Genomic DNA, 22,413 nt, shown 5'->3' on the forward strand with positions numbered 1-22,413 from the left:
GCAGCCGTGGGTGTGATGATGACGGCGTGGGCAGCCCTCAAGAGGAGCTACCATGCAGTTACGCGCTAAGGCCAACGCGTCAACGTGCTTCAAAAGCTTCGAAGGCTGCGCGCGCCGCCAAGACCATCAATTACACGCTACTCGACTTCAGGTACTGGATCCTATCCATCATCGCGCAGCTGTCATTTCGGCTCACAGCGATGGGCTCGTGGCTTTGAGACAAGTAAAAGCACGCAAATCCAACCTCGCAAAGCAACGACCATACGATGCGGACAACCGCTTCTACCTATGGACTTCCATTCTAGACCACATCAGGCAGCCTTGCATTTGCCGTCACATGACAGAGGACTACCTGCTCGATAGCGTTCTGTTGTGCTGCTATGGAGCGTCAGCAGATCTTTGCACAGGTCAGCACAAGTTTTGAACTTGTACAGAGCTCGACTAACGTTCCGCAGCTGAAGCAACCATGCATCGAGCTGTTGCAGGTCACAGCCACCCTCGCTCAAAGGCCAGATGGACGTAAAGATCTTGTCCAAAATTTGTCCAAACTGCTCAACGCTCTTGAGGCGCTGAGTGTTAAGCCAGACGCGATAGACTCAAGACTGTCCGAATATGTCTTTGTACCAATATCCCAAGTCCTAAGAATCTCCCGCACAGTACCTGTCCGTGCGTTGGAACTCTGCCTGCAATGCATCTCGATCCTTCTTCGAACAGGATGGGGAGGATCCCTGGCCCCGGAGCTATCAGGACAGCTACTCATCCTATTTACGTTCATGGCTAAACCGTCCTCTACCGATAGTGGTGTCGCAGGATCATCGGAAGAGCTGCAATCTTTGGCCCTCAGATGCACCACTGAGCTCTTCACTGAATCTTCCCGGACTATCAAGGGCAAGCAGCAGCTTGCTGCAACGTCGAATATTCCCGCCTTAGGAGAATCAGTATTAGTGATGCTAGATAGCCTCACTGATAGCAAGTCCAACAGCGTGCAGCTCCAGGCCATTGCTGCAACATCAGCCCTAGTCGCTGCAGTCGACGACCTAGACGCTCTTGCCAGCTTTCTCCCAAGGATAGTATCATCGCTTACAAAGGTCTTGACCAGCAGCAGCTCTAACCGTGCAAGTTTCCGTGTGCTTGAGCGTGGCCTCGACGTCATGTCGGTCCTTTTCCTACGTCTACTGGGCGACCAAGCAACCAACGATCTGCCCAAATCATTACCCGAAGCTTCACAGAATGGCAGCAAGACCTTACGATCGGTTTCATGGCTACAGGCGACCGCTTCTCAGATCAAGATTGCTCTCGGCAATGTATTGAAACTGCGAAATCACGATAAGTCTGAGGTGCGGCAAGCTCTACTTAGACTCTGCACTACCATCGTACAAGAGTGCCGGATCTCTCTTGCAGATTGCGTCATTATGGCTGTGGAGACGATGGTCATACTGGCAGGGCGTGGGGGCTCACTTGATACGACTGAGAGAGACTTGAAGATGATGCTCTTCACTGATGTCAAGCTTTCTGATCTCCTAAAAGAGAGTCTACATGGTTGGATAATATCCTTGCCTAGGCTGATGCAATCCAAAGACGACGCCGGGCGGCGCCAAGTGATTCACCAAATCTCCACTACGCTGCGGCTGTTTGATGAAGACCAGGTCCTCGTAGACGATCTGCTCGCAGACAATCTTCGAGACGGCGTGTCGGCTGTCTTCAACGATTCCAAAAGCGGAGAAGCCATAAGAGAAGCAGCACCAATTATCTCTTTCGATCAACAGCTGGCTCCTGGGACGGCTGCTTCAGCAACATTCCCACCTCTTCAGTTTCGTTTGAAAGGGCAGGACGACATGGTGAAGGAGTTCAGAGTATTACTTAGCGAACTCGCCAAGTCCAACTCTGCCGTTACAATCACCCAAGAGCTCGTCAACGTCTTGGATGTTGGAACGCAAGAGAGCCGATTATCATCATTTTGGATCTCTGTCAATCTGCTCAGAGATACCTTGCATTTTAAACCCTCTTTAGACGACTTTGTGGACTTCGGTGGCTCAAACGCTCAGGAAGAGCTTCTTGATGACCTGTATTCACACGCATTAACGGTCCTCAGTCCGCAGAATACCACCTCGAGTCATCACTGGCACTTTCAAGCGCTTGCATTGGAAGTCTTTGCGTTACAAGCAGCACGTTACAAGACCGGGTTCCAAGCCGAACTGACAGAAACATTGTATCCTGTGCTGCACTGCCTGGGTAGCTCCAACGCTGAGCTTCGAAATCATGCAATCACATGCCTCAACATAATCGCCGAATCATGTGGGTACGAGAGTGCCGGCGAGTTGGTCATCTCAAATGTGGACTACATCGTTAACGCTGTTGGCCTCCGTCTCAGCTACGGAGACGTCTCGCCACAAGCACCCCAGGTCCTCCTCATGATGATGCGCCTATGCGGTCCATCGCTTCTTCCATACCTGGATGACCTTGTAGGAAGCATATTTGGCGCTTTAGAGAGATACCACGGCTATCCAAGTTTGGTTGAGCTGCTTTTCTCTGTCCTGAAAGGTATGGCCGAGGAAGGAGTAAAGGCACCGCAGTTGGCTATCACGTCGTCCGCTGTGCAGAAATTCGAGGAACCCGAAATCCCAGATATCCTCCAGCAGCTCAAGGATCTCGAACGCCGCACCCACGAGCAAGCTCAAGAGCTGGAAGAGCTACCACGGGGCGCCTTCCCACAAAGACCATGGAAGGACCTTTCCCCAGAGACCTTCATCGACCCCTCCACGCCCTCAGAAGAGTCATCTCAACCGGAGGAACCCCCCTAAACCAGAAGAGGAGCCACCACGACCTGCCCCTCTGACATTCTCTCTCCTCCTCAAGATCTCTGAATTGACTCAACACTACCTCACCTCCTCATCCCCTACACTCCGCACCTCCCTCCTCTCCCTCCTTCATACCACCCTCCCCGCCCTCGCCAAACACGAAAACTCCTTCCTCCCGCTTATAAATACCCTCTGGCCTGTCTTGCTCCCCCGATTAGAGGATCACGAAGCCTACATAGTAGCAGGCGCGCTCGACGTCGTTGCGTTGGTGTGCGAGTACGCCAGAGGGTTTGTGCGGAGTCGGATTGACAGCGCATGGCCCATCTTCCAAAAAATATACAAACGAACTGGACAGCGTCGCGGTGACCGCATAAACCCTCGCGCTCATGCGAGCAAAGGACAGTTGAAAACCACGCGTCTCACTGAGCTTTCCAATATAGCCAGCACAACCCGTTCCGCAGCTTTCCCGCCAAATACCGATCCGAGCGTGGACGCGATCCGCACTGAAACCTACACCACCACACCCACACGCATGCTCTGGAACTCCCTCACCCATCTCCTCTGCGCCATCTCTGAACACGTCGGGATCAGCGAAGAGCGCTTCGACGATGTGCTAGATATATTGGATCCCGTCCTAAGCGACCAGACGGTCAAAGAAGCTCTTGAGAAGAGGAACGCGGATGCGGTGTGGTTGCGGCTATACAAGAAGAGTAGAAGAGCGGCAGAGGAGAGTGAAAAGTGGGAGTTTGCTGCGGAGCTCGGCGGTCCCATCAAAGAAATTGAAGGCGTGAAGGAGGAGTGGGGTTTTGTGAGATTGTAGGAGCCCACTAGAGGTGATGTAGGCTCCAGAGCCAGTAGTTTGACGCGGAGAAGCTTGTGGTTCCAATGCTAGAAAATGCCTTACGATATATACAATAGGTATGCGATTACGGACGACCCTAACCCTAATGGTCATTTTTGGCGAGCATTGGAATGCAGATTTGCATTGTAGCGCGTCAATGTTAACCAGCCTCGCGGATTATCGATCGACGCTGTCAGTCCTATTCTGTCTTGTCTTTCTAAATTTGAGTAGTACAGAAACGCGACCTGAGGTACGGTGAATGCAGATGCGCGAGCCCTGCGTTTGCTTTTGTCAGCCATCGAGTTGAGTATTACGTGAATTCAAGTATATTTCTTCTTCCATATTAAGGCTCCAGTGCTTCAACACCCATCTCTGAGAGTAGGGAACCTTGAAATAGAAGCGCAAGTGTTCGCTGTGGAGGTGGACGATTGCGACACACCGATCACGAAGAACATGTTAAGATAAGCAAAGGATGAAGACTATGGAGCGAAATTTTTCGCAAGGGATCATGATGTTTCAAAAAGCTGATATAAATATTGGACGGATGACATCTACCAGTAGAAAACCAAATCAGAGAACATATTGAATAAACCTCCCATCATCCCTCCCTAGAACAGCCTCCACTTATCAGCCGCCCCCCAATGCCTCATCCCCGTCGGCCGCCTCAACTCCAACTCCTTCCCCTCATACGCAAAGTTCTTCTCCTCATCGCCCTTCTTTAAAAACGCCACAAATCTCCCCAAGGCGGAAGGCTCGGATAATGTCGTGGGACGAGGCAGCATCTGTGGCGCCTCCAGACTCCCCGGGGCAATGTCACCTGAGACATCGTCGTCGTGGTCGCCGGAGTCGGAGCAGTCGTGCAGGAGTGTGCGTAACTTGGTGCTCAGGTGTGAGAAGAAGGGTAGGGATATGTCTTCGGCAGATGTGGTAGATGGGAGCGTAAGCTTCTCCGCTATTTCGTGCTGGGGATTGATTAATGTGTGTAAGGGTTAATGTGGGGCGGACGGTACGTACCTCTTGCAGACCTTGAAGGCGGAATTGTTCGGCACGGCGTTGGAGGGTGGGCGCGGAGGGTGTGATGGGGACTGCGCAGACAGAAACGACGAACGCCATGAAGGCCAGTGGAGTGAAGAAGCGCATTGTGGGAGTTGGTCCGCAATGTGTAGCTAGGACGCGAAATCGACTTCCGTCTTCCAGGCCAGGGAGGATTCGTCAAAATGGTTCTCCAAGATTGTCGCTAGATGAGCGCAAGAATTTCGTCAAGAAAGACAGGACAGGAAAGAGGGTTGAGAAAATAAGAGGGAATGTAAATGCGCACAGCGAGAGAACACGGCAAATACCCGCCTTGCAGGGCCGTATAGATGAAGAGCAAAGAGTGTGAGTACGAAAGCCCAGGCTCGCCTACCCGTCTCTGATCGAGTACATCCCTCCTCTTATATCCCGAACGGCCGTCACGCCCGTACTCCCCTTGATCCAGCCCCGAACCGGCAAGCCAGCAATTGAACGGGGCAGGATCTGCAGTAAGGAAAGACCGTAGCGGTCCCTTCTGGCAGGATTACACGGGTTCGCTTTGCCTGAAGCATAGGCGAGCGCAGGATTCCATGGCAGGGCGCATGAACCACGGTGGCCTCAGAATGCTTGGAGCGCGCAGCCATAACGCGTGAGCGTGGTTCAGAGGGATGGATGGTATGCAAGGGTGGAGCCTGGAGCCGGCTCGTGGTTCGATGGCTACGGTTGTTTCATTTTCAACGGTCTGGTGGCTTGTCTTTTCTTGGCCACTCGTTCGATTAGACACGCGCGTGTAACGCAATCTGGGAAATATTATCCTGTCTCTACTTGCGCTTCATGCGTGGGCCTGATTGATGGCAAGACCGAGCCGTTCATCATCATGCTTGAACGATCGTCGCTCGAGAACAACCAGCGGCAGATGACGAAGCGGGATGGAAGCGGGTTGATATGTTTCAATGAAGTTGAAACGTAGCGGCGGGATTGCATCAGAAAGAGCCGTTGCATGACAGGGGATACGTGGGAGGCGGAGAATTGCACGCCGTGTACGTGTTAGTCAGCCGTTCACGCCAAGCGCGACGATGCCGCGGCGTCGCGTCCCCAACCTCACCTTGTCGTCATAGTTCGGAATAGCATCACCAACCTCGTCGCCGCCTTCCTGTATCGTGTGTAACACATCACATTGTATTGCTTTTTGCCTTTTGGATCATGACTATCCGATCTTTGCGCATTGTGTTTCGATTGCGAAGATCTCGCAGCCGCTTCCTAGGTACACCCTAGTCCTACCCTTGCTCAACAGCGGGCGATTGGTCCATCACGTTACCTTCAATACAATATGGAAGACCGTGTCCCAAAGCCTGCGTCTTTCTCTTCGAGCGGAAGCCACCTCACCGTACCAGGTCTCGATTTGAGCAGCATCCCACCCATTGGCACTCTTGGTGCCCACTTCAAGGGCGATGAAGAGGACAAGGTCAAAGCAACGTTGCGCCGTCACGGTGCGCAGCTGACCGCCGATGTCTCGAAGCTGAAAGTGTTTATTGGAAAGGTTGGTTCGCGGCGGCGGGCAGAATTTGAGTTGAGGTCTCGAAAGTTCGAGGTGGAGGAAGTGGTTGAGTCAAAGCGAGCGGCGAGTCCGGTCAAGCAGGACACCACACGGAAAAGAGCAAGAATTTCAGGTACGACTACTGAGCCTATCGTCGTTAAGGATGAGGGCTCGACTACCGAAGAGGAAGATGAGGGGTCTGAAACCGAGGATGAAGCGCCGGATAGAATACGAGATACTCCACGGACTTCGCCAGTCATACCGGACGAGGACCCCACATTACAACCTACAGTCTTCAACAATGCGTCCAACGATGACATCCTTTGGGTGGCCAGAGTCGAATGGCTTGATGAATGTCTTTCTGCAGGGCGTTTGGTCCCACTTGGAGAAAACTTGGTTTACAAGTGCAAGATTAAGAAGCGGCCCCCAGCAACGTTAGACACCGGTTACAGCGCGATCAAAGCCAACTACACATCTCTGCTGAAACCAGCGTCTCAGACCCACTTGGCAGCGCGTCCTCGAGCATCGCCACACATTCTAGACCGCGCAAAGGAAGACGCCACGACCACGACCACTAAGCGACCGTACAATCCTCTCAGTGATGGCCATGGCTCCCGTAGATTTGACGGCAAATCCTACGCCTCTAGCTCCACCAAACCTACCTTCGCCCACCAAACAGCACATCTACTCCAACAAACAACCAGCGACTACGAGGGCGAAGACAGCGACATTCCGCCGCCCCCTGACTGGGTCACGCACGGCATTAAGTACGCCTGCCAGCGCTTTACCCCAGCTGATCCCCCAAACCAAGACTTTATCGATCAGCTCAAGAAGATCCGCACCGCAAGAACACTAATTGACGACGAAATAGGCGTCCGCGCCTACTCGTCCATCATCGCCTCCATCGCCGCCTATCCCTACAAACTGCGTCATCCGCGCGAACTCGCGCGTCTTCCCAGCTGCGACGAGAAAACCGCCGTGCTTTTTGTAGAATGGAAAAACATGGGGAGAATCCAAGCCGTAGAAGACTACGAAAACGATGAAGCCATGAAAGTCCTGCGCTCCTTCTACGACATTTGGGGCGTGGGCGCGAAAACAGCACGGAATTTCTACTACAATAAGGGATGGCTAGATCTAGACGACATCATCGAGTACGGCTGGAACGAGCTCGACCGCGTCCAGCAGATAGGCGTAAAGTACTACGATGAGTTCCTCTCCGGCATCCCGCGGGCTGAAGTCGAATCCATCGCGGACATAGTCCGCCAGCACGCTATGAAGCTCCGCGACGAGCACATCAGCGTGACAATCGTGGGCGGGTATCGCAGAGGCAAGTCCGCCTCCGGCGACGTGGATATGATCGTCTCCCATCCCGATTTATCCGCGACCGCACACCTCGTCCGTGACATCGTCGAGTCCCTCGAAGAGGAGGAGTGGATCACACATACCCTCACCATGTCACTTCACAATACTTCGCGGGGCCAGACGACGCTCCCTTTCCGCACGACAAAAGCCTCAGGCGCAGGTTTCGATACCCTCGATAAAGCGCTCGTCGTGTGGCAGAATCCCTCCTGGCCGACCCGCGATGCCGACCTCGCCGCCAACCCCAAGGCCAAAAACCCTAATATTCACCGCAGAGTCGACATCATCATCGCGCCGTGGCGCACCGTCGGGTGCGCGGTGATGGGATGGAGTGGGGGGACGACATTTCAACGGGATTTGAGACGATACGCCAAGCATCAGAAGGGATGGAAGTTTGATAGTAGTGGGATACGCAGTCGGGAGACGGGGGAGGTCGTGATGCTTGAGGGGGAGGAAGGGGTAGATGGAACGCCGGAGGAGGCGGAGAAAAGGGTGTTTGAAGGGTTGGGGTTGGAGTATGTACCGCCTGAGATGAGGTGTACAAATTGAGACCAGGCTGGATGTTATTCTTAGACTTTGCCTCATGATTTCTGCGTTGACTCTGGTGGTCTGGATAGCAAGAAATCAGTTCAGTAATGTACTTCACAACGATGAAGTGTGCACATCGGAACAGTGAGGATTACAGCTTCATCGGCAACAGCTAGTTCCCACCGACACGCTTCGTTACCAGAAGTGGAAGCACTATTCGAGATAAGGCCAGCCGCAATCTTGCAAACGTTGTCATTATTCATAACTCTATGGTAGTGTACTGGGGGCGTCCCTGATGCGCTATCTCATGACACCCCCTTGCTAATCCCACTGAATCCAATCATGATATTCCTCCGACTCCGGCTTGGATTTATCAACCGGTGATCCTTCACGAGCCTTCACGCTCTCATCGCGAAGGTCAGGTTCAGGTCGTACCGGAGCTACTGGAAGATAGGAGGGGAGGGAAGGGCGCCGCAAGAAGGAGCGTTGAAATTGGGCCGTGGTCTGCTGCGTGGCCGACAGCCTACCCGTTTGCCTGTGCGCTACACCATTATTAGTCAACTGCGGAAACCGAACGAGGACACTGAGCTCAGTTCAGCCCCATCGTTCAGTGCCAAACTGTCGCGCCCCTCCTCCTCCCATAATGGTATCGAAGTACTGGTTGCCAGGAGCGTCGTTGTAACCGCCCATCAAAGAACCCATGCCGCCTCCGCCCCTCCGTGAGTGGCTCTTACCGTTCTCAACAATCTGGCTCTTCTTGCCCAAGTCCCTCGCTGCAGACACCGAATTGGTAATCGATGAAAGCAGCTGGACGAGCTGGACATCCGAAGCTTCTTGTTGAGACTCAAGCGTAAAGGCTTCGACATCGGGCGGCGCTAGGATGTTGATGCGGGCGAGCATGGCGGAGACGCTGCGGAGAATGGAGTGGTTGAGCGGGAGAGGATGGTCGTTGGTTGGGGTCGGGTCCAGTGGGAGAGACGATTCAGAGAGGTATGAAGGCGGGAGAGAGGCAAGATAGGTGCGAAGGAGCGAGATGCGGCGGCTTAGCATGCGGATGGCGTTGATCTTCGCAGTCAGTGTTGATAGCAGCTCCTCGTCTTCAACTGTCAAAACGGCAGACTCGTCAATACTCTCCTCTTTGGGCGCTTCCTTCCCTTTGCCTTTGCCCTTCTTTTCCTTCTCTTCTGCGCCCCCGGGTGCCTTGCCCTTTGACGCAGTTGAGGAGCCTTCCACGGCAGTGGCGTTGCCACCTCCGCGAGCCACGAAGTCTACGGCGATCATCTCTGCCTCGCCGGTCTCAACCGTATAAACAAGCTCCCTGAATTTCAATGTTTTGTTCTGTACTGCACCATCGACGTCCATTGCCTTGTCGTCTGAGCCGCCAGTTGCATTTTCGTAGACCGACTCGTACAGGGTGAGAGGTAGCTTGCCGGCGGCCGTGGCTTCTGAGTCCGCATCAGAGGGGTGGAATAAGCAAAGGATCGGCGAATCGGTAAGCTCTGATATGCGGTTGTGGATGGGTAGTATCTGCGCGGTTGGACCGGTGGGTGGGGCGAGCGTGAACCAGGCAACAATGTCGAGCGGTGGTTGCTTGTGGACGTCCTTGTCTTTTTGATGTCAGCAGCAGTCTCGAAGATTAAATTGGAGCTTGTGGGAAGTCCAGTCGCTGTAAGAGGAATACGTACAATCGTCTAACCGCTTCATAAACCATTCGTCATCGAGCACCACATCACCTTGCTCATTTGACACCAACTTCGCCTGGAATGCAACCTCCATGGTGACCTCGTGGCCATTTTGCTGACCAAGAATAGCTCCAATTACAGGCCCATTTTGTTGTCGAAGCGTATGTCGCGTAATGCAGTCGGTTATGGTGAGCAGTACAAGCGGGTGCAGCTGCACCGTGGGGCTTGTGTCCGAAGCACGCGTGTTGGAGACAAGCGAATTTTGCGATTTACCCGCCATGAGTGCGATTGTGTATTGTATCTGTTATTAAGGTCGTAATTTGTGTGCGCGAGGGAGAAGTTGAAAGGGTGGTGGTGGTCTTGTAGTTGTAGAGACGAGCGCGGGGAGCTTGTCGATTAGACTAGGCAGCTCCAACCAACGCCGCGGGCAGGTGCGGACCCGGTCTTTCGATAATCCGCAACACGTGCTCACGCGTTCCACCCACTGTCCGACACGAAGCTTGGCAACGCGGTGTCATAGTGAAGCTCAATTAGGTTCTTCGAAACGAACAACATCACGTTGTCGAAACTCGGCTCCGGTCGAGACGAGTTGACCGTCACCCAGCCTCCATTTCACCAATAGCCGACGCGCGGGGAAACGGGACCGATACCCCAAGCTTTCCAAACAATCGGAAATACTGCGATCTTCAACCAGAAGACTCCCGTGGCTAGCCCATTGAGTTGAATACTGCAGTAGAGTGCCTATTTATCGTTGCCTCGTGGGTGATGTCGGACCGACGGCACTCAACCAGCAGATCTTGCCTTCGATCTGGTCATGGCAGTCTCATATTGATACAACGCTGTTCATCATTTCCGATGGTCTGGAAACCTCTGGAGAGGCGAATTCATGACATTGCGCGCTATGATAGGCGCTTGACACAAGATACCAAAGAACGTGTGGCAACATCAATGGCTTTCTGCTTCAGTTCTGCAAGCAATTATCGATAGAGTTGAACGCAGTGTATTTCGTGGAAGATGTTGGTCGAATTTCACTCGGAGAGGACGCGGCAGAGCCAACGATCCATCTGTATAAGGTTGATATCTGCTCCTCAGTAGATGGGCTTTCCTACAGTGCTTCTAGCGGTCAGGTATCTTGTAGTTTCCTCGCCACCTTCCATCATATAGTCCTCTTCTTTTACGAAACCTGAGCATAGGGAACGAAACCCAAATCAGCACAGCGTGGTATCTCCATCTTTATCGAACGAAAGTGAGAAAATTCCAGGATCATATCCCAACGCCAGTTCCGCAGTCCTCTCCCAATTCCTCTATATCTAACTCTTATTTTTTCATTCCTTAGAGAAAACGAAAGACGTTCAACTGTGATTACAACATTATGTGTACTGCGAAGAGGAATTCGACCGAATATTTCATCAATTCTCAACGAGAATCTTGAGGACAAGTCTGCCCTCCTTGTCTGTAGTTTTCCCCGCGAGCTCGAACGCTTCCTTCGCTGCAGTGAGTCCTCGGAAACGGTGCGTGACCATGCTGTCTAGATTCGGTAATGCTCCGGACGAGAGAATCTTGATGCCTGTGGGGTACGTATTGGCGTACCGGAAGATGCCAATGATATCGACTTCTTTTAGATGTGAAGCTGACATGGGTAGGGTCTGGACTGGGGTGCCCATACCGACCATGATGAGTTTGCCGCCTGGTCTGGTTGACTTGGTGAAGGTTAGCATCATATTCGTTGCAGCCATGACGAAGACATACGTAGAGCCCAGCCTGCATGCATATTTCCTTTCCTGTGCAGTCGAACGTCACGTCGGCGCCTTCGAACTCCGGGTCATTCAGCGAAGCGATTTGCATCACGTCTCCAGCCAACTCTTTTGCGACTGCTAGCTTTTCAGCAGTCTCCATCAAGTGCCTTCGCGGATGAACAATGTAGCCCTTGTGTGCGAAGCCATTGGCCAGAGCGTAATTGACGCGCCCGCTGTCAATGTCGGCGATGACTACTGTTGTAGCACCTGACATTTTGGCCATTGCAGCCGTCAGCAGGCCAACGGTGCCCGCACCGAAGACAGTCACCGTATCGCCTTGCTCTATTGACGCCCTGCGAGTCGCATGTATAGCAACAGACAGCGGCTCGAGCAAAGCGGCCGACTCCATCGAGACATGTTGGGGAATCCTAGCGCGGGACGTCAGCCTTTTTGCTTTTTCAACGGTTCATGCAAGACATACTTGTGGCACCACTTAGCGGGGTGATTGATGCGTTCCTGGAGCGTACCCTGGAAATGAGGCACAGATTTGGCGCTACTTCGGAACCTCATGCCGGGGCAAAGGTTATATCGACCTCGTTGACATGACCGACAATTGTCGCACGGTACGCCAACCTCAAGCGCTACTCGTTCGCCAATCTGGAAACCAGTGACAGCCTCGCCGATGGCGACTACGATCCCAGCGGACTCGTGGCCTAAAGATAGCGGCTGCACGGCCTGAAGATCGCCGTTGCGAAACTTGTTGTAGTAAGAGACATCGCTCCCGCAGACGCCAGTGGCTTTGATAGCGACCTGCAATTCATGGGGTCCCGGGTCTGAGATGTGTCGAGTTTCCTGTTTTGTATCGTTAGTGTTGGTGTGCGACACAGAAAACCCCCACGAACGGTGGGAGTGTGGGATGTAGTGGACGGAACGGGGAAGGCTTACGAGTCGTAAATCCCTTGGCCCATACAGGACGGATGCAACTACAGTGGAAGGCTTAGAGTAGTGCCGCGCAGGGATAGGATAGATATCTGCTAGAGCGGAGGGTGCCATTACGAAAGACTTTGATGGTTAGGCACGGGAAAGAAGAGGAAGGAGGAAGATTGAGGAGATAGCTGGATAGACCACCCCACGGGAGACGTGGAGGCTGATATACATGTTGGGAACTACCCGCAATGACGGCAAGCTAGGGCAGGCTCATTCTGCTTGGTGCGTCGGCGCGAGATAGCAATGGAAGAAGAATGAAGGCAGAGCATCCACGTCATTTGCTCGGCGGGTCAATTCGGCGGGTGGTACATGGTTAGGGATGTGCAGAGCAAGCACTTGTCGGGATGGCTGCTGCATCGCGTAGCCTCTTTTCTTTAGCCCCGTCGAGCTGTTATATAAGATCCATGGACGAGGCCAGATCTGTTGCTGTAACGAGAAGTGCTCGGACCAGGTGGAGCAAGCCTGCGATGGCATGAGTCGCTTGGGCCACCCAGAGCTAAACAGCTAAACATGCACCTCTTCCGACGTTGTTTCTACCGGATCAGCAGCTCGACAGCTACTGACGCAACGGTGCAAGATCTGTTGAGAGCTTTCTGACAGCGAATTGGCGCTGTGGAACTGCGATAAGGCAGTATCGCCGTCGGCGCTGGATCTTGGTTCCTGCTGGCTGCATGGACGGCAAGCTTTGGGCGTGCGCGGTATCTGGCTGCAGACTATCGGACGGTAGGCATAGCTACCGGTAGCTGCAGCGGGCCAATTTTACCTGGACAGACATAGCGCAGGACGACGGTTCAGGCTGATATGCGGGCTGGCCGAGACGGTCGCACGTAGAGATGCTGCGACTCAGCGACATGTTGCTCCACTGACGCTTTCTGCACCATTCCCGGGTCTGATGTTGCCTGTGCCAGCTTGTAAGAAAACCACTTGGTCGCTATTATCTGACTCGGCCAGACGTCTTATGCCCCGAGAGTGTCCATGTTCGAAAGGGGAGTTCTCGGTTTGGGGATGCGTGCAAGCGTACCTCGATGCGGCGGCCAACGTCAAAACGTATAATATATCCAGGGGCAAGAGGCCGTTGGACGGCTCGCCTCAGGATAGGGTGCGACGCCGGTAGAGCGCATCGACGAAGCGGTAGCGCATGCGGTACGTACCTCTCGCCCATGCCCCGCGACCAGGATGTGTCTCTGCAGAGCGGCCGGCTAGTCGAGTGGGCCACGCCATGACCATGCATGGCGGCACTCTACCGAGACAATTGGCGAAATATCGGGTGGCATTACCAGATGTTTGGTACTGAGGTGCAGATGAGCTTATCATTGCATCCATCATGTCGACTCGCCGTGACATTTTCTGACGACCGAGGTGGGCATCCCAACGTACAGTGCCGTGGTCGACTTCGCACAACAACGCCACGCACCGCACGCCGAGGTGCCCCGAGGTACCGACCACGAGAATGGCACTTTGACATGGGGGCGTAGGCGGGGAGACGGTCTCTCCTCAATCGTGAGGTCGTGCAATGCAGCGGCAATCATTTCAAGTCCGTTCCATCGCCCATCCGTGCAAGAGCGGGATAGCTGTGCGCATCGACGAGGCTGGTGCGGATCGCCAATCAATCCAGGTCGGTGAATCAATGCTGTCGGCGTGCCAAAAAGTGACCAGTCGCGATGCATGTACTGCCGTCGGCGGGATTCTGAACTACAGAACGATCCATCTTTTGACGCGCTCGTAATTGCTGGAACAGCTTCATTCTACCTCACGACCCAATCATGGTATGCCATCTGAGGAGGACGCGGGCCCGGAGGAAGAGAGGGCGTGCAGCAGGAGACAGGGGACGACGAGCCACCGCCAGTCCTGTCTTTATCTCGTATACGAGAGAACGCTGGCTGTTCTGAGCACGCCTTAACATGTGCGCTATGCGCCGCACATATCACGTCTCCCCAGCCATTGGCATCGTTGAGCCGGCGTGATGCAAATGCAATCGAATAATCGCCTGCTTCGCAACCAACTGATAAGGCACGTTGCGACTGTCCACGTCGCTAAATTGCAAAGCCGCATGTCTCCCATGCCAGATCTGCACTAGACATCACATACGATACCGCAAGTATAATAAGTGCGCGATGGGAGCCCCTGTATGTCCAGCTAAGGTAGCGAAAGAACGAGGGTAAGCCAAGCCCTGCACGCACCGCTCAAATCGGCATCGTGGACACAGTGCTCAATGTGGAGGCGTCAACGGCACTGGTGCCGGCTTGACTCTGCTCGTTTGATCCGCCATGGTGACAGAGAGCTGATCCTTTGGTGAGTCGGCACCATGACTACGGTACTATGCGCCGTCGTGTCACCCTCAAGTCAACCCTCTGCAGGCGTCAGAAAGGGCGATCGCCCATGGAGGAACGCGCACCGTGATGGACCACGAAACGTGCTTCAGTCGCGCCTTGGCTATCAGTTGCCATCTCGCACGCCTTCGCACTGGCATTAGGCGAAAGTATACGGGCCATGATGCTCCGCTTCCATCGGGACAATAGCCTCGTCCGCTAATGTCCTACTCGCTCAAGACTGCCGTCGTTTCGATGCCGCTGCAGCTCCTGTTGCCAAGTCTCTGGCGACGCGAAATACCGGGCTTCAGGTCCAAGTAGCGAAAGCCACCATGTAGTGAAGACGCACCTGTGGGGAACGCCTTCGGTAACATAGCTGGATTAGATTAGTCGGCCCGCCTTGTATATTCTCTGAGCTATGTACTGGTACATGTGCTTCTCGACTAATAGAGCAGGTGTTTCGAGTAGGGAGACTGTTGTATTTCTGCTGTTCAAGGCGTGAGATTGGGACCGAACAGCCGACGGAAGTTGAAATCAACAGATCCGCCTGATCGACCTTCCTTGCCAGCACATTGGCCGATATCGCATGTGTATAATGGCCTGAAGGAAGTAGAGATACCTCCACCGCCAAAGCGGCCGAAAACGCGGGCACGCACGTACCTCCTACACACCCAAGGAGACCCTGTCGCACTACTAGAAGTAGCCCCACTGAGAGACCCTAATCGCGCCATTCCCGTCCTTGATGCGACAAGCCCGCGGTCAGAGCTTACAAAGAGCTCCGGGTTCCTAGGCCTTGCTTGTCGAGCCAGCTCACAATGATTGCGTTCACCTTGTCTGGCGTCTGTGTGAGTGCCCAGTGCGACGCTTTAACTTCTCCTCGCGTCAGATTCGGGATAAAGTGCTCCATGCCTTTTGACATCTCCGGCTTGAGGACGCTGTCTTCGGTAGCCTGAATGAAGAGCACTGGTACCTCAATTGTCTTCTTGGTCAAGAGACTGTCAAATGTGTCAGCCATGGTGCGTAGAGTAGCGGTACGTCTTTAATGACTCACGCTCGGTCGTGCTCCCAATTTACTTTACGGGTGCGATACCAGTTCACTAATGCTTATTAGCTACTACAGTGGGTTGAGAATAGGCATGTGACGACTTACGAGGACCGTGAACCCCATGGCGACTATACTCTTGTACGTAGTGGTCGAGAATCTGAGATCGTCAGTTCATGCATCAGTAACCCGTACCTCCCGATCAACGCCACCGTATACATGTAGAGCTCGCTTTATCGGCTGTATGGAAGGTTGGTCACATGCCGTGGGACGATGAGCAGCGACCTGACTTGCACTGAACGCCGTAGGGAAGACGATTGGTCCTCAATAGGCTGCGCTCGTACCTGATTTGAGCGTCGATGCTCGTCAAGTCCGCGTAGTGTTGAGTCTCATGGGGAAAGAGATTGCCGAGGAACAACTGACCTTGCCATTCAGTAGTTTGCTGTCTCCGATGTGGGGAAGCTTTTCGACCAGAAGCCCCTTGTTTGGATCAAAGGCGACTTCGCCACTGGGCGTACGTCCCCCATAGATGGCTTTGAGAAACTGCCTTATCGATTGCTCGTCTTTGATGTGCTTCTCCACATCGCCGGAAGCGAGGTGTATCTGGTAGCCAAATTGAGGCAAATACTTACTGACAAGATCCTCGTTCGACAGATACTCCTCCACGGGCGGCATGTATGGCGTACAGACTGCAAATACATGACTCACAAGTTCTGGGTGCCTAAAAGATGTCAGTCATAGAATCTTGTCCCCAGTGTCTTCCTCATGGAGGCGACTCACCATTGCGCTGTACGATATACAATCATACCTCCCCAGTCATGGCCCCCCAAGATGATCTGTGGTGCGCCGATCACTTTGGCCAGCTCCGCAAGATCATCCGCAGCTCTTCTGTAAGAGTACAGGGAAATTTCGTTCGGCGGAACCTCTGGAGCATCCTATATCTGAAGCTTAGCCTTGTCGTCTGCCTGTGCAAAGGGTAAGATCTGTCACAGCCCGGGATGCTCGTGGGCATGAGCGAGATAGCTCTATTGTGTGTTGCGAGTATGATTTATCATAAAGTTGCAAATACAGGCGGATGAGGCTTACCGTGCCTCCATATCCCATCATATCCGGAGCTACAACTCTGAAGCCCATGTCTAGGAGAAAGGGTATCTGATAGCGCCATCCCGCTGAGCCGCAATCGGGCCAACCGTGAATCTGCAATAGACAATTAGCACGAAGGCTCGCTCAGCACAACACTCCCACGATCCGCTTCGTTTATCCACCGGCTGAATGGTTCTGGATAGGGTGAAGTAGAGGCTCACCAAAAACACCGTAGCCTTGTATGAGGCGCCCGCAGGCTCGCCATACAGGTAGTGGTAGTTGTGGCCATTCAGGGTGCTGTTGCGGTGCTCAACCCTGCCATCGGAGACTGGGTCTATCGGTTGCAAGGACATGACGCTAGCCAAGGCAGACTTTATGAGCTATTGCGCTCGCAGGCACGGGCAAAGGCTGGGAGAGACTACACGGACAAGCAAGTAGGTGAGATGGAAGACGACTGTAAAGCGAGGCGTTGTTGACTTGTCGAACTGGCGAGGAGATTTGTGATGCTCCTGCTCCGTCGGAGCTGTGTGGAGTCGAAGGTGTGCCTCGGTACCGCGGCTTCCAGGAACAGCCAGCGCGCCGACGACGTTGATTCGATTCGCGATCATGAACAACGAAACGTCGGCCCAATTCTCCTCTTGTTTCAGTCGGGACTCGAGCGACTGCTTGTTCCACGTCGTATTCTTTGAGCATTGGCCAGCCTCCTCGTAGATGTCATCAGCAGCTCGTCTGGAAACCTATGTGCCACCTGCACCCCACTCCTCCGTGGGGGCATTCCTATGCATTCCATATTACCGGCAAGATACCTTGCAGGCGGGTGCATTGCTACTATTTACCGGCGTAACATGCAGGCAAACGGTGTTGTATCGACCAGGTTCCCCTAGCAAGTCGGCCGCATATTGCGTCTATAGACCCAGCGACTTGGTTTTTTTCTAGAGACGCCATCGCGATGACGGATGGCTTATTATCTGGTGTGACTTGCGCATGTTCCAGAAGGATAGAATAGTATATTCGGCCGGCTGGATGCTCTTCCGACGGTGTTGACGGATATGGGATATCGTGCGATTGACGAGGGTCTACAGCTGTGTCTTACTTCCTCCTGCACTATCAATCGGTACTTGATACACGGGACAAAGGCATGTCGCTTTGCTAGCCAGCATTCATTCACCAATACGATGCACGTGCTCAACGATAGACCTGCAGTTGTTGGACAAATGTAGACTTGGGTATTGATGGTAATAGAGTGCAATAGTGTTTCACGCGCACGTTGTAGCATCATCGGTCCGCAATCATTGGTCGACGCAGATGATCAACAACCAACTAGACATGCTGTCTTAGTACATGACTGTGTCTTCCGCGGCTTCAACGACTTCTTCTCCGTGATCGTCCACAGCTTCCTTGCCTGTATCGTCAGTCATCCTTTCATGGCCCGCAGTCGAACTTTGCTCAACAGAGGTCAACGCGTCTGCACGGGTTCGTGCATGATCGTCGTTACGTTCCGGGGTTTTGGACGACAAATCGCTGCCGTTAGTAGGGGGACCATTGGCTGCGGCTGGCTTTGGGGGCGTCGTTGCATTATATCCCTTACCAGTATGGATGTCCTCTGCATCGTCGACCAGAAGTACATCGCCACTCGCATCCTGCGCGCGTTCGGCGTACCGCCGTTGGGCAGCCTCGAAGTCCTCGCGTTCTCGACGAATGATGTCGTGTGCTTCGGCAAACTGATCGCGTATGCGGTCATCTTCTTCGGTGGTAGTCTCCCAGGGTTTGTAATACTGAAGACGATGTCAGCCTTCTGAATGTATCTGATACTATACGAGGTGCGCAAGCGACGAAGGTAGGACTAACCAGTCGTGGCTCAGTTCTAGTCTGGAGGAAGTGCGCCATGGCAAGCAGATTGTCGTGTCGTATACGTAGCTATGTGACTAGTCAGATTTGCAAAGTACATATCCTTATGCTCTTACCGAGTCTTTCTCAAAGTGCCTGTGCTCTCTCCAGCGCTGCGCTTTGCGCTTGGTCTGGCGCTCCTGCTTCCTCTGCTCGCTCTCTTCCTCCTCCTGCTTGCGTTGGGCACGTTGTCGCTTCTCTATCTCGATTCGGCGTTTCTGTCCTGCGGTAGCAGAATTCTGTGAGAGTGCACCAAGAGCTGCACCGAAGAGTCGCCTCTCACGACCGCGTTCTCTGCCTTTGGGTGGTGCTGCAGCCTTAGTACTGCCAACGGATTCCCGTCGGTGGGTAGGCGAGTCATTGCCATTCAGTCGCGCTCGCTTTGCATCTTGCTCGGATATGGATGAGTGTCGCCTCTTGGTCCCAGTAGGAGAGGGTGCTGTGGGTGGTGGAGAATCGACATCCTGGGCTGGAAGTACCACGGCTGATGCAATGCCGTCCATTTTCAATTATCAATCGAAGAGGTCCAAAAGCGTGCGAGTCGATAGTTGAGACGCGCGGCTGCTATCTAGGAGGCACGGAGGCAGCCTTCCGAATAAGACACTGTCAAGAAGGTGGAGACTTGAAGCTGGTTGAAGCTTCAGCACGGACGCTCTGGAAGTGTGGAGAAGGCGCGTCGCTGCTGACTAACACGTGAACCGCGCCTCCTCTACGATAAATGTTCCTTCCTGTGCTGTCAAGCTTCACAGCTCACTTTGCGAACTACGCACGCACACGGCACCACCACCCACCGCACGACTTCTAGATTCGCCTTCACGTTGCAGCTCTCTCCACTTTGTGTTTCCACCAAGTCCATACAGAAGAAAAGCGCAGCACACCACACCCCGTTACCATGTCCCGCCATCATCCCGACCTCGTCATGTGCCGGAAACAAGCCGGCATCTCCATTGGCCGCCTCTGCGACAAATGCGACGGCAAATGCCCCGTCTGCGACTCCTACGTTCGCCCAACAACCCTCGCCCGCATTTGCGACGAATGCTCCTTCGGAAACTACCAAAACAAATGCGTCGTCTGCGGCGGCGAGGGCATCTCCGACGCCTTCTACTGCTTCGAATGCACGCGCCTCGAGAAGGATCGGGATGGCTGCCCGAAGATTATAAATCTGGGTAGTAGTAGGACGGATCTGTTCTACCAGAAAAAGAATTTTAGGAATCACTAGTGAGGGCCGGTGGGCGTCACGATAACTATGCGAAGTCGAATGCGCATGTGTTCATTTTCGAAGAGCTTCGGCAATGATCAGCAAGGGATTTGTGGGCCACTACAGTTCGGGGACGTCAGATTCGAAATTTAGGACTTGTGTGGACGGCCGCGGATGGAATAGAGGCTGATTGTCCGCTGTTTTCCGCCTTAGCATTGGGACTGCTTGGACAAGCCGCATTAATACAAGCATACTGAGGCGGAAATGGTCACGTTCCAAATTGATTCTCAAGGGTGCTTGGGAGCTTGGCGTCGGTAATGCGCTCTATCTCACTTTGTAGACTTCCGCTAACTGTCAAAGGCGCGGAGATACCCTTCTTTTTGTTGGTCGTTAGGACCCATCAAATTTGTCTGTAGGAGAAAATCAACTGGATCAGTTCTCGAGAGGTTCCCCATCGTCATGGCACGACGTGAGGTATGAATGTGGAGTTCTTACTCAGAACGACTATACTAACCCAGGATGCCGCACCTCCATGTCGTTTGCATCGCTTGCAAACCCATATACCAGAGCCGCTTGAAATAAACAACGCCTGTGCCAACCAACACCGCCCATATCCCGCGACGTGAATGCTGAATCAAACTCCAAAATTCAGGATGAAAAAAGAAAGGAAAGGACGCTTAGACACCCATGGTGAAGTCGTGTTCGATACCGGGTGTTACACTGTCGAGTATTAGTATACCTGCCCTTGACTTCAAGTATGCGATCACTGACCTTGCCATGAACTTGAGGAAGACCACGAGATATTGGTCCACACGAATAGCGACCTCGTCCTCATCGCCTTCGCTCAGAACCTCCCAGTCGTCTCCCTTGTCTTTGGTCTCTTCACCAGCTTTGCTCTTTGACTGCTCGGTCAGCTTTAGCAGTTTAGTGTCATCGACTAGGCCTTCCATTCCACTGTCTACCTTGCCGACATCCTTGCCCGCCTTCAACTTGGCCAGCCGCAGCTTCAAGGCTGCATCTGCGCGGTCGAGCAGCACCTTCATGACAGAAGCATGCTTGCAAGGGTGAACCGATGCCGTCTTCACCGCGTGCTCGAAGAAGGGAAAGTCCTCGATCGTGACCGTCTTATCCTTGTAGTCTCCAACGATGTCTTCCATCATCTCGTGCGGATTCAGAGGAACCGATGTTGAGCCGTATCCGGAGAGATATAGGCGAGGTGTGCGGTAGTGGGCAGAGTAGCAGATGTAGAGCGTATACGTTCGCGCCGGTCTAATCAAAGGTTAGTAACCAGCTCCAGCCTGAACCACATGCAGATGACGGAGGCTTACCCTGACGCGCTAGAACCGCCCTGGGGTTCCCTTATAATGGCCTCATCATCATCCTCGTCGTCCTCCATATCTGGAATCTCATCCTCGTCGTCCGCGGCTCCTAGGTTTCCGCTTTCGTCGACAGTCTGCACGTCTCGCACCTTCGCTTCCTGGCTCGCAGCCATGCCACCCGTCCTCAGCCAGCCGTCGTCGTCAGCATCGCCAGTAGCGAATCCGTCTCGTACCAGTGTTTCATCTTGACCAGCCTCTCCAGCAAAGTTGTCGTCCAGACGGCGGTTGCAGGGCACGCCTCGTGTAACAAGGAACTGCTTTCCTTCAGGGAGATATGGTACGCGTTTCGACGGCGAGGAGGCATCGGCCCACTGCCACGATGGGAACTTGAAGACCAGAAAGTCGCCGGCGAGGACATACTCTTCTGGCGTAATCTGACCAGTTTCGCGGAAGGTCGATGTATGACTAATGGCAGCGGTTCGCTCTCGGAACGTGTCGATATACGATCGCACGAAATTATAGGCCATGTTGATGGGTTAAATCTGCAGACTCGATAAGTGACGGCTCGAGCGTTTGACTGTAAGGCGGAGTGATTGTATGGTGTTGGAGGGGCGATCAGTGAGCAGCGCGGGGCGGCGAATGCAACGAGCAACGACCCCACGCGCCGGCGGTGCCTGCCTCACGAGCCACCACTCAGCCACTACATCCGAGGCACTAGCCACACAGCACGTCATCTGGTCGACTGATATGGTGATGCGCGTTCACAAGTATGCAGCATGCGGACAATGCCACGCGAATATAAATTGTGACTCGTAGGAAGGTCAGTCGTCACTCTCCTTCGTTCCTTCCCTGCGTCACAGTGGACGAACAATATTGGCGTCACGCAACCATCATGGCCGGAACGGCAGCTTTACCCATCTTGGACCTCTCCAAGACAAACACCCCGCACCAGGAACAGCAACTGCTTGAACAGTTTCATGATGCTCTTATTAGCGTTGGCTTTCTATACATCAAGAATCACGGAATTTCTCAAGAGATCATCGTAGCCTTGACGTCGCTTCTTCCGGCGCTGTTTGATCAAACCAACGCGGCCAAG

The 22,413-nt window shown here is 53.5% G+C and overlaps 10 protein-coding genes across 10 annotated transcripts; 4 read left to right on the forward strand and 6 right to left on the reverse strand.

Moving 5' to 3' along the window:
* Positions 1-380: 380 nt before the first annotated feature.
* Positions 381-2,801, forward strand: N0V89_003757 (uncharacterized protein; the record flags this gene model as incomplete). The annotated part of the gene is made up of 1 exon (XM_056212555.1): positions 381-2,801. One exon carries the CDS (start codon positions 381-383, stop codon positions 2,799-2,801), a length of 2,421 nt encoding a protein of 806 aa, XP_056072863.1.
* A 529-nt stretch (positions 2,802-3,330) lies between these two features.
* Positions 3,331-3,618, forward strand: N0V89_003758 (uncharacterized protein; the record flags this gene model as incomplete). The annotated part of the gene is made up of 1 exon (XM_056212556.1): positions 3,331-3,618. The coding sequence occupies one exon, from the start codon at positions 3,331-3,333 to the stop codon at positions 3,616-3,618; it is 288 nt and encodes a 95-aa protein (XP_056072864.1).
* A 629-nt stretch (positions 3,619-4,247) lies between these two features.
* N0V89_003759 (uncharacterized protein) lies at positions 4,248-4,779 on the reverse strand (the record flags this gene model as incomplete). The annotated part of the gene is made up of 2 exons (XM_056212557.1): positions 4,248-4,601; positions 4,654-4,779. The coding sequence occupies 2 exons, from the start codon at positions 4,777-4,779 to the stop codon at positions 4,248-4,250; spliced, it is 480 nt and encodes a 159-aa protein (XP_056072865.1).
* A 1,201-nt stretch (positions 4,780-5,980) lies between these two features.
* On the forward strand, positions 5,981-8,095 carry N0V89_003760 (uncharacterized protein; the record flags this gene model as incomplete). Its single annotated transcript, XM_056212558.1, has 1 exon — positions 5,981-8,095. The coding sequence occupies one exon, from the start codon at positions 5,981-5,983 to the stop codon at positions 8,093-8,095; it is 2,115 nt and encodes a 704-aa protein (XP_056072866.1).
* Positions 8,096-8,668: 573 nt separating this feature from the next.
* On the reverse strand, positions 8,669-10,036 carry N0V89_003761 (uncharacterized protein; the record flags this gene model as incomplete). The annotated part of the gene is made up of 2 exons (XM_056212559.1): positions 8,669-9,681; positions 9,760-10,036. The coding sequence occupies 2 exons, from the start codon at positions 10,034-10,036 to the stop codon at positions 8,669-8,671; spliced, it is 1,290 nt and encodes a 429-aa protein (XP_056072867.1).
* A 1,129-nt stretch (positions 10,037-11,165) lies between these two features.
* N0V89_003762 (uncharacterized protein) lies at positions 11,166-12,545 on the reverse strand (the record flags this gene model as incomplete). The annotated part of the gene is made up of 4 exons (XM_056212560.1): positions 11,166-11,456; positions 11,506-11,920; positions 11,974-12,344; positions 12,438-12,545. 4 exons carry the CDS (start codon positions 12,543-12,545, stop codon positions 11,166-11,168), a joined length of 1,185 nt encoding a protein of 394 aa, XP_056072868.1.
* A 3,009-nt stretch (positions 12,546-15,554) lies between these two features.
* On the reverse strand, positions 15,555-16,505 carry N0V89_003763 (uncharacterized protein; the record flags this gene model as incomplete). The annotated part of the gene is made up of 4 exons (XM_056212561.1): positions 15,555-15,783; positions 15,840-15,885; positions 15,939-15,990; positions 16,254-16,505. The coding sequence occupies 4 exons, from the start codon at positions 16,503-16,505 to the stop codon at positions 15,555-15,557; spliced, it is 579 nt and encodes a 192-aa protein (XP_056072869.1).
* A 1,742-nt stretch (positions 16,506-18,247) lies between these two features.
* N0V89_003764 (uncharacterized protein) lies at positions 18,248-19,303 on the reverse strand (the record flags this gene model as incomplete). Its single annotated transcript, XM_056212562.1, has 3 exons — positions 18,248-18,688; positions 18,762-18,830; positions 18,878-19,303. 3 exons carry the CDS (start codon positions 19,301-19,303, stop codon positions 18,248-18,250), a joined length of 936 nt encoding a protein of 311 aa, XP_056072870.1.
* Positions 19,304-19,692: 389 nt separating this feature from the next.
* On the forward strand, positions 19,693-20,019 carry ini1 (Pre-mRNA-splicing factor ini1; the record flags this gene model as incomplete). The annotated part of the gene is made up of 1 exon (XM_056212563.1): positions 19,693-20,019. One exon carries the CDS (start codon positions 19,693-19,695, stop codon positions 20,017-20,019), a length of 327 nt encoding a protein of 108 aa, XP_056072871.1.
* A 656-nt stretch (positions 20,020-20,675) lies between these two features.
* ATG3 (E2-like enzyme) lies at positions 20,676-21,844 on the reverse strand (the record flags this gene model as incomplete). The annotated part of the gene is made up of 3 exons (XM_056212564.1): positions 20,676-20,718; positions 20,770-21,267; positions 21,327-21,844. The coding sequence occupies 3 exons, from the start codon at positions 21,842-21,844 to the stop codon at positions 20,676-20,678; spliced, it is 1,059 nt and encodes a 352-aa protein (XP_056072872.1).
* Positions 21,845-22,413: the final 569 nt, after the last annotated feature.

This window comes from Didymosphaeria variabile (assembly GCF_027946475.1).
Source record: "Didymosphaeria variabile strain IMI 356815 chromosome Unknown scaffold_3, whole genome shotgun sequence".
In the NCBI taxonomy this organism is placed as follows: domain Eukaryota; kingdom Fungi; phylum Ascomycota; class Dothideomycetes; order Pleosporales; family Didymosphaeriaceae; genus Didymosphaeria; species Didymosphaeria variabile.